The following is a 14,713-nucleotide window of genomic DNA, read 5'->3' as shown; positions in this document are numbered from 1 at the left end:
TCCCCCCCACTTTTCAGCAGCCAGCATCTGACTTTTCCCACTGCCCTCAGAAGCATATACGTAACCCCCAAGCCACGGATCATAAAACACCTCACATTCACCACAAGAGTGACAGGTACCTTGGCCTGCTGCAATTTTTCCTCGTCTCCCAAGTTCAAAGCAATCTAGGCTTTCTAGAGATGCCCATGTCCTTCGGCAGCAGAACTGCAAGTGGAGCTTCTTCAACTCCCGTTCAACTCCCTCGTTACAATTTCCATTGTAACGAATTCACACCCATCCGACAAAGAGGAAAATGAAGGGGGAGAGGAAAAAAAGTTTTGTTCCTACTGTTATTTTCCCTTTGGAACAGAGAGGTGTAGCAGACAGTAATCATTTGTCCCTGTCATTTCCTGCTCTTACCGACCAAAGTCCGTCACGCCACTTAAATGATAAAACCCCTATCAATCCTGTAATTAGAGAGTGGAAAAGACAGCAGGAAAACAACTTCTGATAGCCTGTTTTTTTCCCTGATCATACTGAAGAAAATCACTTACTGTTAAGCACCATACAACGCAAACTACAGCTGAGCTCACACTGCCAAGGACCTGCTGCTTGCCTCAACTGGGACGGAGGCTTTTCACCGTGTGTACAACAGATTCCGCTATTTTCGAAGGCCTCCTTAAAAAACCACACACACAAGCCTCCCTCCCCCCACAAAACACCGCTTGTAGCAAGGATTCTGCCGTCTTCCCAGCCAGCAGAGCCTCAGCTACTCTGGCCATGCCCCAGCCTAGGCTACACACTCAGCCCCCAAGAGCCAGGTCCCCACTACCTACAAGTTGGTTCAGCAGCAGAGACCCTGAAGAGTGCTCCTAAATTTGGAGACTAGCAAAAGGAAACAATTCAAATTTAAACACAGTTCTTTTTACATGGTCAGTAGGACAGAAGTCGAGGGAAGGAAGAAACTGCAAGTGTTTGCATTCACCTTCTGGAAAAGTTACCGTGCCGGGAACGGCTTTGGAAGCAGGTTGGCCTGATGGAGCGTGAATCCGCCAGTGCGGACCAAATATTTAGAAGACAATTGTCAGCGCTAAAAAACAGCCCAGAAGGAAGGAAGTCATATTCCTGATTGCTCTCAAGATTTATATACATATAAAAACCCCGACAGAACAAAACCCAAACCCAAAACCATGCAAGATTTAATTTCAATAGTCAACAAAAACTGAAAATGCATTTAACTTGATTTTAGTCCTTTTATTCGGACTACACGGAGAAAATATTTAAGGGGTGGGCATGACAAGAGAGCAGCAACACTGACCCATTTAGACCGGCTCCAAATAAGGGACCAGATACGTTGATATCTTTACTTCATATGCTACACATTTCAGCCAGGGCACAGCACCAAATACTGTCATTATCTAACTTCTACAAACACTTCTAAGCTCTCTAAAGTTCTGATTGTAGAAATACACAGCTGAGCCTATGCCACGAACCCTACATAAATCAGACTTTATCATGACTGCCATTAAACAAACGTAAAAATAACAATGAAGAAAAAATGCAGACTTCCAGTTTTTCTTGTTTTTTTTTGTTTAAACAAACTAGCTCAAATCCTGCAATTGTGAGATCCAGCATGGAGCTCTTAAAAATACATTTAACGTATTGTAAAAGGAAGGGAAAAAAAAAGCCCAACAGCACAGTTTAATCCAGGCATCAGTCCCAGAAACTTTAAATGAAGACTCCAGACCTACACCCCCTTTTGAATAGAGCAGCTGGGTGCAGGGAGTGGGGACAAATTCAGAGTCAGTTAAAGCATCAGCTAATGACACGGGAATGCTTTTTCATCACTAAAACCCAAAACCAGTAAAACTCAGAGCCAAGCCAAGAAACCTAACAATCTATACCCAGTTTCTGCGCATTCCTAACACAGGCAAGTCAAACCTCTTTGCTGAACGCAGTCCTCATGAAGAAAAATCTTGTGAATTACATTTCCTTTATGCTGAACATAATATACAGCATTAATTACACATTCATTCGATAGGCACCCTTCCACGAGTCTATTACCCAGCTGTAACGCCACCAAAAAATGTACATAATCAAGCAGCAGCATTTAAGCAGAACTCCGCATACAAAGCTAACAGTAACCTGAACATCACCACCAATATTTCCAGCCCAGGCTCCCTTTTGGATAAGCATTTTTCAGATTCCCTTTCTCTACAGGCGTGCAATACACCTGATCATCTCCAGTCCTGTACGGTTCATCCACTGGCATCAGAAGACACTCAGGAAGAACCCATGGCAGGTACTGCCCAGCCAGGCTGTTCAGACAAGGCTTTATCTTGCTCCAACCTCTGTTAATCCCTTTAAGTGTAACCTCCCCTCGATATCCGGCAGCAGAAGCATCAGGGGTAAAAATGTGAAATTCCTTTGGGTCAATGTCTTTTAACACAAAAGTTGCTGAAAAACTAAAAACCAGAGCACTCGGCATACTCTGCTTCCAAGTGCAATAAATGACAGGCTTCTCTTTTGCATCATTATGTCAGACTGAAAAAACAGCAATTTTGATGTTAAGGTCTGCCATATGCCTTTTCAGCAAGGAGACACCACTGCAGTCACAATCCTCAACTTTAAAAAAAACCTAAACCACACCACCACATTTTAAAGTCTTAAAAAAATAAAAAAACAAAACCAAAATCGAAGTAGCAGAACCAAGTTACGTTTGAACTGCTCCCCTTTCTTAACCGTGCTGCCTTTGAATATCCTAACCAACATTTTAAAAAGAAAAATTCACAGAATCACAGAACGTTCGGGGTTGGCAGGGACCTCTGTGGGTCACCCAGCCCAACCCCCTGCCCAAGCAGGGTCACCCACAGCAGGCTGCACAGCACCGCGGCCAGGCGGGGCTGGAATATCTCCAGAGAAGGAGACTCCACAGCCTCCCTGGGCAGCCTGGGCCAGGGCTCCGTCACCCTCAGAGGGAAGAAGTTCTTCCTCCTGTTCAGCTGGAGCTTCCTCTGCTTCAGTTTGTGCCCGTTGCCCCTTGTCCTGTCGCTGGGCACCACTGAACAGAGTCTGGCCCCGTCCTCCTGACACCCACCCTGCAGATATTTAGAAGCATTTCTAATGTCCCCTCTCAGCCTTCTCCAGGCTGAACAAGCCCAGCTCCCTCAGCCTCTCCTCGTAGGAGAGATGTTCCAGTCCCCTCATCATCCTCGTAGCCCTGCGCTGGACTCTCTCCAGTAGCTCCTCATCTTTCTTGAACACAAAAAGGACTTTAAGACCCTCGGTACAAACGACGATTTTGCAGCGTTTTTTAAGGCACACAACGTTTAGACGTCTTTAATGCATTTCACAAGATAGATCAATATGAAATACTGATTTGCTAATCAAACGGGTATTAGATGAAGCCTCATCTTTTTCCCCCCCCTACATGCTGAAATGAAAACGTCAGCGTTCAGCAGGCAGCACCTCCTCGGCCGGGCACCTGAGGGATTCCCCATAGGACGCACAGTTCTAGGGAATGACAACGATGATCGATTTTGTTATCCATCCTACCACCACACCCACAAATCTGCAAGCTACACCCAGAGTCTACAGGCTCAAAAGTCTGATTTAATACATAAGATCATATTTTCCGTTGCTAGACAGAGGAGCATAAATTCCGGGGGGGGGGGAAACGAACAGGGAAACAGCAGCACAGTTATGCAGTTATCAAAACTGCACGCGCACAATGCATCTCAGCCTCAAGGGTTTGGATTTAAACCCAAAAGTTTCAGAGGGCTGAGAGTACAAATGTGCATTTTTGCAATCTGGCCACCAGAAGGATCTGAAGATCAATGCTAAATTAGCCTGTGACTGTAGCAACTCCGGTTTTTTATTAATTTTTATTACAGATTGTCAGCCAAGCAGATGCCAGGACAGAAACACATCTTGGAAAGAGACATGGTCAGGAGTATCCTGAAGGTACCACAGAACTGCAGGGTGTCAGGAGAGGTGAGAGACCAAGAAAAGTGAGAAATGGAAAAAGCAAGTGGGAGTCTGATGCTGAGCCTCATCACATGCACACGAGGGCTCCTCAGTTGTCCTGGAGCAGGACAAAGAGGTCACCAGGACTCAACAGCAGTCTGAGGTTCATCTAATGAAGCTGACGGGACAAATCAGAAAACAGGAGACAGCATAATCTAATGTGTTGGGCAGACCTGGAATACACTTTCAGCAGCTGATACCTGGTGGTTGGGAGACTTAAGCAACACAGGTGCAAAAGCAGATGTAGTGGAAATCAAACACCCAAGTTTCAAACCTGTGCTCTCAAGATTTAAGATCCTCAAGCACATTTCACCACGCCGCTCCCAAATTACAGGCACCGCCTGCGGCTCCTGGGTTTCCGACCCTCCAGCAGACGGAAAGGGAGCATCGCCCTGCGCAGGCTCTGCTGCCACAGCTCAGCAGGGTCCCGCGCAGCTCCCAGCAGCGCTTTGGTCTGAAACCCAACTGAACGAGGAGGGAGGAGGGAAAGGGAGCACCAAAACAGGGCACACCGCGCTCCGGTCGGACGCAACTCGCCTTCGGGGCAGCCAGCTGGAATTCAAAATGCAACATCTTGCCCGTCCACACAGCGGCGGGGCCCAACACCCCCCAGCTCCCCACGTTTACTGTCAAAATACAACATTTAACACTTTGAACATACAAGTAAAGCTGCAGCACCACTCTGTATATGTTTTCTCAACAACTAGAAATGAACTTTTTATTTTATAATACGTACTGTCAACCCTCAATCTGTTACCATCCACAAGAAAATTTCTGTTTCAGTGGAGGCCGTGAGTTCTGCGAGTTTATGAACCCTGCCACTTCAAGACACGATCCAATTTTTAAACAATTGGGTGTGGGGGGAAGAAGGGGGAATTACAAAAAATAAAAGCACCTCTTGGTGCCAGCTATTCCATAACCATTTGCCACAAAGGTTTTCACGGCTGAAGCAGCAGCTGCAGCCAGGGGCAGAGCTTGAACCCTGGACTGGATGGACGACAAACACAACAGTTTCTTTACCCTCGAAATTCTCTTTCCCAGTTTCTTTGCCCTAACAAGAGGATTAACAATTTTTAAAATAACTTTTGGGACTTGCACAGTCTGGGAAATTAAAAAAAAATTTACTATCCTTTCAAGTGAGTAAGAATAGCATCTGTTCTGCATTCCAAGCGAAGCAGCTTTTTCAGCTGCACAACCATCAAAATCAAGCAGCCACAACTCAGACCAGCGACCCAATTCCAACAACTCCAGACAATACGGATGAGACGGGCTTTTTTATTATTATTTGTTTATTTTACTGTTTTGAGGAACTCTTACTCTCTCCCCTAGCCACGAACAGTTGCACCTCCATTAGTAAACTAGGAATGGCAAGGCAGGACACGTATTCGCTTAAGTTGAAAAAAATGTTAAGGAATTAATTTCTCAACTGCATAATGATTAGGGAGGGACTCTTCCCCCCAGCTTTGATATCGGGCTGTGCAATTTTACAGCCACGAAACAGGCGGGGAGGATTTCACCGCAGTCAGTAACACCGATCCCGGAGGGCGCAGCGGGCAGCGCCGTTTGCTCCTCCACGGGCAACCTCCCTCCGAGCCTTCACCCCGGCAGCCGGTGGGAGCGACACGGAGGTGGCACGCCCGGATCCAGCACCACATTGGGAGGGCTGAGGTTCCAGCACCACATTGGGAGGGCTGAGGTCTTCCTCCAGGCAAAACTCACCCATCCCCAACCCGGGGCTTTGAGGAGATTCAACGAACAGGGGAAAAAAATGTAAATAGAAAAACCATACCTGCGACTGCAAGGCGAATGGTAACGGTTCCAACACGCAGCGAGACGCTGCGCGGCCGGGGGCGAGGCCTTTAATCCATGTGAGTTCCTGCAGGTTCAGCCACGGTGCCAGGAGAGCCGGGCAGAGCCGTGCCAGCCAACAGCACGCATTTAGCCGCGGGGGCACAACCCCTTTTCTGTCAAATTTATGAGGGAACATAAGAGACCGTGGGCGCTGGCTCCGTGCGTCCGGCTCTCTGGGGCTGCCGAGCCCACCGCCAGCCGCTCTGCCCCAGAAACGGTGCGGCCAGCACCGGGCACGCAGGTGGATGACAACGGTAAAATCTGGGGGGGGGAAAGAAAATCAACAAACACAGGAGGCCGAGATCTGGTGGGATTATCACCCTTTGGTTTTGGGGAAGATCACTCCCTCCTTTGCCTTTTTATTCAGATCTCTGTCGTTCTGCACCCTGGAGAACCTTTCCTTTACTTCTGCGGCATCCACAGGTTAGTTCCAAACAGTGTTTTGTACAGGTTTCCTCTATTACCAATTTCAGATTTCTTAACTAATTTTGACTTTAAAACCCCTCTATCTTCAAACTCTCTTCCTACACACCTCTCCATGCTTTTTGCGTTGTACTCACTGCTTCCTCCTCCTTTTCCACCTCAGTGTTCCCTTCTCCTCCTCCATTCAGTTCAGTTTGTACCCAGACATTTTTATTCAGCACTTTGAAGACACAGGTGAAATCCAGATCAGAAACACCCACCCGATGCGTAGGGCCAGTGGCAGGAGATACCGTACCTCTGCAGATCTCCTGCTGGAATACAGCAATGTTTGTGGAGCGACAGCCAAACTGCACTGAGCAGGTGATTCCTACCAAACATGGTAAAACCGCACTCAGGGGCTTCTTCGGGCTTCCCTTCCCCGCTCCTTCCCCAGCCCCAGCGTTTGGTACAGTAACTTTCACCCTGTTCCAACCTCAAGGCCCAAAATGATTGCTGAAGTAGCAAGAATCTCATGAATGTAAATATTTGCTCGGGGTTAAGTTACCAAGAGAGAATTTCTGCTCAGAGCCTGCAAGCTCAAAAAGAAAGAATAAAGAGAGGCCAAGAGTTTAAGAAAACTAAAGCCCAGTGTTAAATTCCTTCATTACAGTCAGACACCTGCCTGCTTTTCAGAAGTCTAAAATAAACAGAAGAAACCTCTGACATCCAAGCGATATCTAGATGTCCCTCAGTCTTCCAAAAAACACTGGGACTGCTGGGCTCTTTGGACTTTTAGAGATCAGATTCTTTAACATGAAGGCCGGTAGCCTCCAAAGATCTCCACCCAGACCGCCACGATGATGCGTAAAGATGTGGATGCTGCACACATACACTGTGCCCAAACGCTTCACCCGAAGGACAGAGGCTGGGCTTCCAACAACAGCCTGACACCTAACCAGAGTCCAAAGTGTCAGTGTTTTCGCCTTTCACATTAATTAAACAGCTCAATGAGTGCTATAAATTAACAGCAGAGGTAGCTACACTTAAATTAGTGGCTCTGCATACTTCAGCAACACAATATTCAAAATGCTCGAAGAGGGAAAAACAGTAAATATAACATAAAATTGATTCATTCAGCAGTCCATCATAAAAATCTTCTCTCCTCGAATCTTCGTTTAGCCATAGAATTTCTAAGCAACGGCGTCAAACCAATCTCTGAAGAAATTCAAGAACTAGAACCATCTTTGAAAAGGAGAGGCTTCAGCATTTTAAAATATACTTTCAGTAACCCAATTATTCACAGCCACACTGAAATCCATGAGGACCTACAAAGTTCAGCAGTTCCTCACCTCTCGCAGAAGTCGCCAGTGGTCTGCTCCATCCCCCTCTGCTAAGGCCCTCAGGATTCTGTCACCCCAAGAGATGCCTTTTCCTACTACTAACGACAGATTTGAAGACCACGAGCTGTACATTACTCTGTTCGCTGTCTGATAACAGCTTCTTCACCAATGTCAACTGCTGGCTTCAGAACAGCACTCAGTACTTCCAACACATTTAAATGTACCATAGCAGCCTGTGCAACTTACAAACTTGGAAATGGTTATTCTTGCTTTTACTAACACTGAGCTCTCCAGAAAGTCACCCGCATTTAAGAAAGTCACAAAAGTTGGTAGTGCTTGACACGCTTCTTCCAGCCTCCTCCAGGCTATTGCTGCCCAACACGACCACGGAGCGAGACCTACGAGGGTCTGGCCAGCCCTTCGGGGACACCACACGACAGCAAGCCTGACTTCCCAGTCCCGCCCACCAACGCACGGCGCATCACTTGGGCAGTACCAAGCGTCTTAACGCAGGAGGAAAATCCCATTTCAGCACTTCTGCAACTTTTTTATGCTGACAGTTGACTGCCAAAGAGCCACGAGTTTTTAGAGTTCATAACCAAAACACTGATTGTGCTAAGAGGGAGAGAAGAAAGACAGAGGGAGAAAAGTATGCTGACAGTACCTGCAGGGTTATTCAGACAGCCCAGCTCCAAGGTAGGAGCCTCAAACCCCTGTTAATGGAGCTTCTGGAGGTGACAAGTTGATGAAACCACCTCTCTGAGCCCCCCAGGGACCCTGCGGGGAATCCTGCATGAGATGACTGAGGTTATACTACGCCAACTGCCCCCTCTCCCAGCCTTCCCTCGCAGCTCCCACCCAGCCCTCCCACAGCAGTTAAACCACTGGCTTTCTATCCCACACCAGGGTCTTCAGCCTGGCCAAATGATAAGAAGAGCACAACCCAGAAAACAAGGAAGCGGGTAATACCAATAAACTCTGAAATACAATTGCATTTCACAGGAAGACAAAAATAGCAACCAAAGTCAGTGAAACCAGAAGAAAAAGCAGGGAGAACAGCATTTTGAGAGGTAGTGGTCAGCGACCACAGAGGCAACGTGCTTTAGATAACGCCATTTAAACTCCGCAACTTAACCCTGAGAAGCCAGGTCACAACTGCACACCCCGGGTGTTTCTCACCCGGGTACATCGCGACTACCGCCAGAAAAACCAAGGGCCGGACCGATGAGGGAAGGGAGAGGAACATCAGGCTGTCGCTCCACTTAGCGCCGCAGGAGAGGACACCAGGCATCAGCGTTTCTTCTCTGCGCTGGCTGGGGTAGCACTCGCCCGGCATCGAGATAAAGCAGACACGCAACACTTCAGTACCAGAAACTCCTAATGACAGCCAGCGCAGACAAAGTGAAAAGTCACGAATGGTGAAATAAAATTCAAAGACCCATAAAATTTTAAGGCACTGTAAAGCATAAAATGCAAATATAGTCAGAGCAAACCTCGCCTTTAAGAGACGGCTGGGGAATGGGAGGGGGCAGAGTAGAGGGAGGCGCAGCAAGTTTCCCTGGAAGCACTTTCCAGTGTACCTCCACTATTGTTCCACCAACAAAAGCCTTCTCAAATTTCACTGCTCATAACCTCCAAACCAGGCAGAGCTCCGGCTGTGACTGACTGCCGTCCCACTACTGTACGCCCCCGAGAACGCAACACCAGTCTGCAAACATCTATTCCCAGTTTCACGGTGGGGGTCCGAGGTCCTGTGCTCACGGAAACCGGGCTCGGTGCTCACCGGGGAGTTCGAAGGGGGTGGCAGAGGACAAGAAAAGGAGAGTTCTGAGGGCTGGTGGTGGGTACGCAGCATGGCTCGGGAGCTGCCACATCATGGAAAGAACTAGCTGAGGAGTCCAGCAATACTCCCTCACAAATTCTCCCTCCTCTCTCCCACTTGTACCTTAGTCCACCTTAGCTCAGGCTATCCCAAATTCTCTGTTTCCACATGTGAAAAATACGTGAAGTTACTCTTTTATTTAAAAAGAACTTTAAACCAGTTCAGAGAAACTGGGACAAGAGACACATTCTGCAAACGGTATCAATATTCATCCTCATGCAAGAATTGCAAACCAAGGTCTCCCAAGCAACACATTCACTTTCACATTAAAAGTTGATAGTGCCGACAAAAATGAATACCACAGTAGTTATTAATACTTACAATCTGCCACACTATTTACTCCACTCAGACAAGTTAACATCTACATAACCAACAGCTGAAATCTCTAACACTACAGTATCTGTATCCAGTCTTGGGAGCCAGAAGTATTTCTTACTTGGGTTTTACCAGCCACCTCTTTTAAATAGTTTCAAATTCTTCAAGTTTTCAGAATTTAGTAAATGAAAAATACTTCAAATGTTTACAAAACAGCTTGAAGAAGAAAATTAATCTTACTCAAAAGCATTTTAAAAGTTTACAGCTTTAGCAGGAACTGGTGTACAGTCAGAGGCGAAACACAGCATTAATCACATCACTGTTGCCCTCACACTCTCCGCCCTTCCAGTTCTCACACAGACCACGCGGTCACACTCACTAACCAAAGCAGGACCCTTTGCACCAATACTACTGATGGCTGATAATCTTAACAAGACCCCTAAAACAAAAAAAAAGGCACAACCCTTTTTTCCATTTGAAAAAACCCCATATGTTCATTATTCTTGAGCTGGGTCAAAAGTAACAGACCAGCTTCAGTCAGGAACACCCAGTGTCCACTGAGCTGGAGGATTTACAGACACACGGGAAGACAAAACTGCTCCCAAAGACCTCCTACGGAGCTTAGTTGTTCATTTTTCATTGAAAACCAGTGGGAGACACATGGATTTTAGATAGTATTTCAGAAGGTGGCAGTTCCCACATCACCCCACCTCACAGCTCGTCTGAGAACAAGGCTTCTCCGAAACCAAACAGGGAGCTCAGACTATAAAAACCCTCGGGATGCTTTGAAAAACCCAGCCACAAAGCCCGTCTCGAAAACTCTGCAATGCAAACAATGCACAAGTAAAAACACGTGGATTCTGACTTCCCAGGTCTTTCCCTCCCGGTGTCCCAGGGTTTTGACAACCCACTTCCACTGCTACTGACCTAAGGCAGTCTTCCTTGTTCCAGATCACGCTATGGAAGCTCATCCCACAGAAGAAGCCAGCAGGACCATCCCCACTCTATTTTGAATCCACCATTTATATTGGCCTGAACAGAACACCCTCTCCCGCACCTCTGAGACACCTGAAGACCAAAATCAGCTTTGAAGCCCCAACCTCCTCGCACGTGATCACCTCAGTGTGGAGTCTGGCGGACATCCACAAGCCCTCTGCGGGTCAGTACTCCCCGTGGCATTACTACAGTGCGCTGGATTTCCTGAAGGAAAAGGCACCCTGGCACCAACCCTCCGTCCTCCTCCCCTGTCTCTGCGGAAGATACCTCAGGGGGCTTGCATCTGCACATTCGGCAAGGGGCAGAGCTCCTCGGGGAAGAAAGAGTCCTGGCTTCACTTTCAGCAAGAGTTTGAGACATACACTCAAACGCAAGGAGCCGCACCAAAGGGGACCGGACAACGGCAATTCCAGGTCCATTCCAGAATGATTCAAGCCCAGATTACACAAGCAGGGCACGTTTGATCAAAGTCACAAGAGCAAGCAAGCTTAGGCTCTACAGACTTCCGCTAGCTCACCACACTCTAGGTGCCGTAACACTGAAAACAGAAATAACTCTCTCGCTGAAGACAACCACGGTCAGCAAAACTACCTGCTCACGCACACGGTGGGATATGTATAGCACCTATCTACAAAAATCTAACGTGAGAGCCCCGACTCCTTCTGTCACTGACAGAAGGAGAGGCTGCTGACACCGGTATTCCAGCTCTTCCGGGCTCCAGTCCACGTGGGAGGACCCATCTCCAAACTTAACGGACTGCAGACTGGTACCCGAGTAGCTCAGGAGCTGCCAGCAGTCAGACTGCCTGAACATCCCTGGATCCAGGGCAGACGGGGAACCTCCGCAGGTCTGCAACTCACCGTCATCTTTCTTGGGCTGACCCAGCCTTTACCTACCCAAAAAGCAGGGCAGAGAACTTACATTTTTCTAAAGCAAGGATATTTTTTCTTCAAATGAAGGAATTCCTTTAAACTCCATTTCATTTTTATCATTTTTATCTAGCTTTACTTCAGGTGAGAAGACATACAACACAAAGCACTGGGTCATAAACGAGCTAAATCAGGAACAAAACCAGCTTGCTTATTTCAAGGTATGATTTTATAAACACAGCTCAGCCAGTTGGAGTATGAACTGTGCAACTAAAACATCCCAATAGCAGTGTAAAAACTAGCTTTCTGTTCAAAATAAGCTTCTTCTGAAGAACGCAGGAATACTTTTATCAACGTATTTGTCACCACACACAACCCACTCACATTCTGCACACTCGTCCGCTCGGACACCGACACCAACTCTGCTCGTTCACAGTTGCCAACGGTCTCCTCCGCTCCCGGGCGCTGCTGCGGCTCCGGCGCTGCGAGAAGCGGCCAGCCCCAGATTCTTTTAAGCCGTAGAGCCATTTTCCTTTGTGTTCAAACTCCCTCAAGCTTACAAGGGAAGTAAGGTAGAGTATATATCCCTTTAACACAGTTTCACCACTCTTAATATTTGGAATGGAAAATGTGACTTAGGTACCGAGGTTTATAAAACAGCTTCGATGTATGCAGCCAATTTTCTAAACATGAATCTCGTGAGGGGTTTTTTTTTAGGGCTTTTCCTTTCTTTCTTTTTCTTGCATGAGAACGTAGGGCTTACAAGAGGCAGCCAGCTCAACGCAGCAGACCATTATGGCTGAGAGGTTTCCAATTTGCAACGAGAAATGGTTCACATTATAAGCACCACCAGCTCCAAAAGGTATTTAAAAAGGAGAAAGTGAAGAAAAACTTGGCGTTCCATAAGCGCCTAAATATGGACTGGCAGGAAATAAATCTGATCTCTGCAGTTAATAATAGTCTTACCAAAATACGTGTCGAACAGAACGGGGTTTATGTGGTTTTAGGAGAACTAAAAATGCACTGGCACAGCTCAGCGCTGCCTTCACCCCACGGCGGGACCGGGGGGGGGGGGCAGCAACTGCCCGCGCCCGGCGGGAGCGGCCAGGCCTCGGGGGCCGCCCCGCACCCACCGGCCCGTCCGGGGTGGGGGGTGGGGGGGCAGGGAAGGAAAAAAGGAAAGGAAAAGGAAAAAAAGAGAAGTTACGCGTGGCGCGGGATCTGTTCGCGCTGCTCCGCTCCGGGCCGGGCCCCCCCGACCCCCCGGGCCCCAGCGGAGCGGGGAGGGAAGGGGGCAGAGCCCGGGCGGGCCGCGCTGCCCCTCGGGCCCCCCGCCCCCGCGGACCCCCCACCCAGCCCGCGCTCCCCGCCGCCCCGGCCTCCGCTGAGGAGAAAACTTGGCGGGCGAGGCTCGAATCCCCGGGCCGGGTCGCGGCGCGGGGCGCAGCCTTACCCTCGGGCTCCATCCGCTCCCGCCGCCGCGCTCGGCGCTGCCCGCGCTGCTGCCGCTGGGGCCGGGCGGCGCGGCCACAAAGGCGGCCGCCGAGCCGGGGGGGGGGGCTTCCTCCCCCTCCCCCTGCAGCTGCACCGCGCCGGCGGGCGGGGACGAGGCGCCCCCGGAGGCGGGAGCTGCTGCCCCGCCCCGGCCCGGCCCGGCCCGCCCGAGCCGCCGGGAGGGGCCGCGCCGGCTGCCGGGGGAGCGGAGCCCCTCACGCACCCCGGGCGGGCCGCAGCCTCCCCGCTGCGCCGGTCCCGGAACGGGCGGCGCGACTCCGGGGCAGGGCCCCGAGCACCGACAGGCCCCGGGCTCCCGCCGCAGCTGCCGCCTTCGGGGCCGGAGGCTGCCCGGGGCGGCTGCCGGCGCTCCCGGGGCAGCGGCCGGCTCCCTGTGCCTGCGGGACGGGTCCCAGCGCCGCCCCAGCCCCGAGGGCCGGCTGCTGTGCGGCCTCCTCCCGCCTCCCGGCAGCCCAGCCCGAGCCGTGCGCTCTGCCGGGGCTGCGGGAGGAGTCGGGGCCGGAGGTGCCCCTCGGCGCACGGCTCCGGGCACGGTCATGGGTCATTGCTCCTTACCTTTCCCGAAACACCCGGCTTTGGTGTAGGCCCCCTCATGGAAATACACTTCTGGGTAACTGCAACGGTGTGGTGGAATGGAAGAATATTTTTTGTAAGGAAATTCATAAAATGGATTTCTTTGGACTAACTATTCCAGAATAAAAGGAGCAGTTGTTCGAGAGTAGCTCTGTGAACAGGGTCCAGTCAAACCAGAGTAAGCAAGCAGATGAGGAGGGGACTGGAGCATCTCCCCTAAGAGGAGAGGCTGAGGGAGCTGGGCTTGTTCAGCCTGGAGAAGAGAAGGCTGAGAGGGGACCTTAGAAATGCTTACAAATATCTGCAGGGTGGGGGTCAGGAGGATGGGGCCAGACTCTTTCCAGTGGTGCCCAGCGACAGGACAAGGGGCAATGGGCACAAACTGAAGCAGAGGAAGCTCCAGCTGAACCCGAGGAAGAACTTCTTCCCTCTGAGGGTGACAGAGCCCTGGCCCAGGCTGCCCAGGGAGGCTGTGGAGTCTCCTTCTCTGGAGATATTCCAGACCCGCCTGGATGCGGCGCTGTGCAGCCTGCTCTGGGTGACCCTGCTTGGGCAGGGGGTTGGGGTGGGGGATCCCCAGAGGTCCCTTCCAACCCCTGCCATTCTGTGATTCTGTGATTTATCAGTAATGGACCCACCTGAGTTTCTTGATGCTACTTTTGAAATCCTACCTGTTGCTTTCAAAATCCTACCTCAAAGCATTAATATACAAATTTAACATACAACTAACGATCTCAGAGATGAGGCTTCCCACGTTTAATGTTGCATGAAATGGTTATAGCTCCCCGAAATTAGCCCTGTCCTTTAGAACGATGAGGCACGTCAGCCCTCAAGTCCTTTCACCGGCACAGATCTGAGCTCACCAAGTATTGCTGCACGGTTATCAGACGTAACGGGTGGTCAGCAGCAGAAACAAAAACTGTTGAAAATTACCCAGGTTCATTGCCATCAAGAAAGCAAGCTCC

General features: G+C 49.8%; 1 protein-coding gene across 1 annotated transcript in view; it reads right to left on the bottom strand.

Moving 5' to 3' along the window:
• FGD3 (FYVE, RhoGEF and PH domain containing 3) overlaps positions 1-13,207 on the bottom strand; it is a 113,714-nt gene extending 100,507 nt beyond the window's left edge. Inside the window, exon 1 of the mRNA XM_075432645.1 lies at positions 13,114-13,207. Within this exon, the coding sequence (XP_075288760.1) occupies positions 13,114-13,126 (13 nt within the window). The 5' untranslated portion in view covers positions 13,127-13,207. The remainder of the gene's footprint in view (positions 1-13,113) is intronic.
• Positions 13,208-14,713: the final 1,506 nt, after the last annotated feature.

The sequence above is a fragment of the Opisthocomus hoazin genome, chromosome 11 (assembly GCF_030867145.1).
Source record: "Opisthocomus hoazin isolate bOpiHoa1 chromosome 11, bOpiHoa1.hap1, whole genome shotgun sequence".
Classification (NCBI taxonomy): Eukaryota; Metazoa; Chordata; class Aves; order Opisthocomiformes; family Opisthocomidae; genus Opisthocomus; species Opisthocomus hoazin.
Note: the sequence above shows the minus strand (reverse complement) of the source record. Positions and strands in the feature narration are given on the sequence as shown.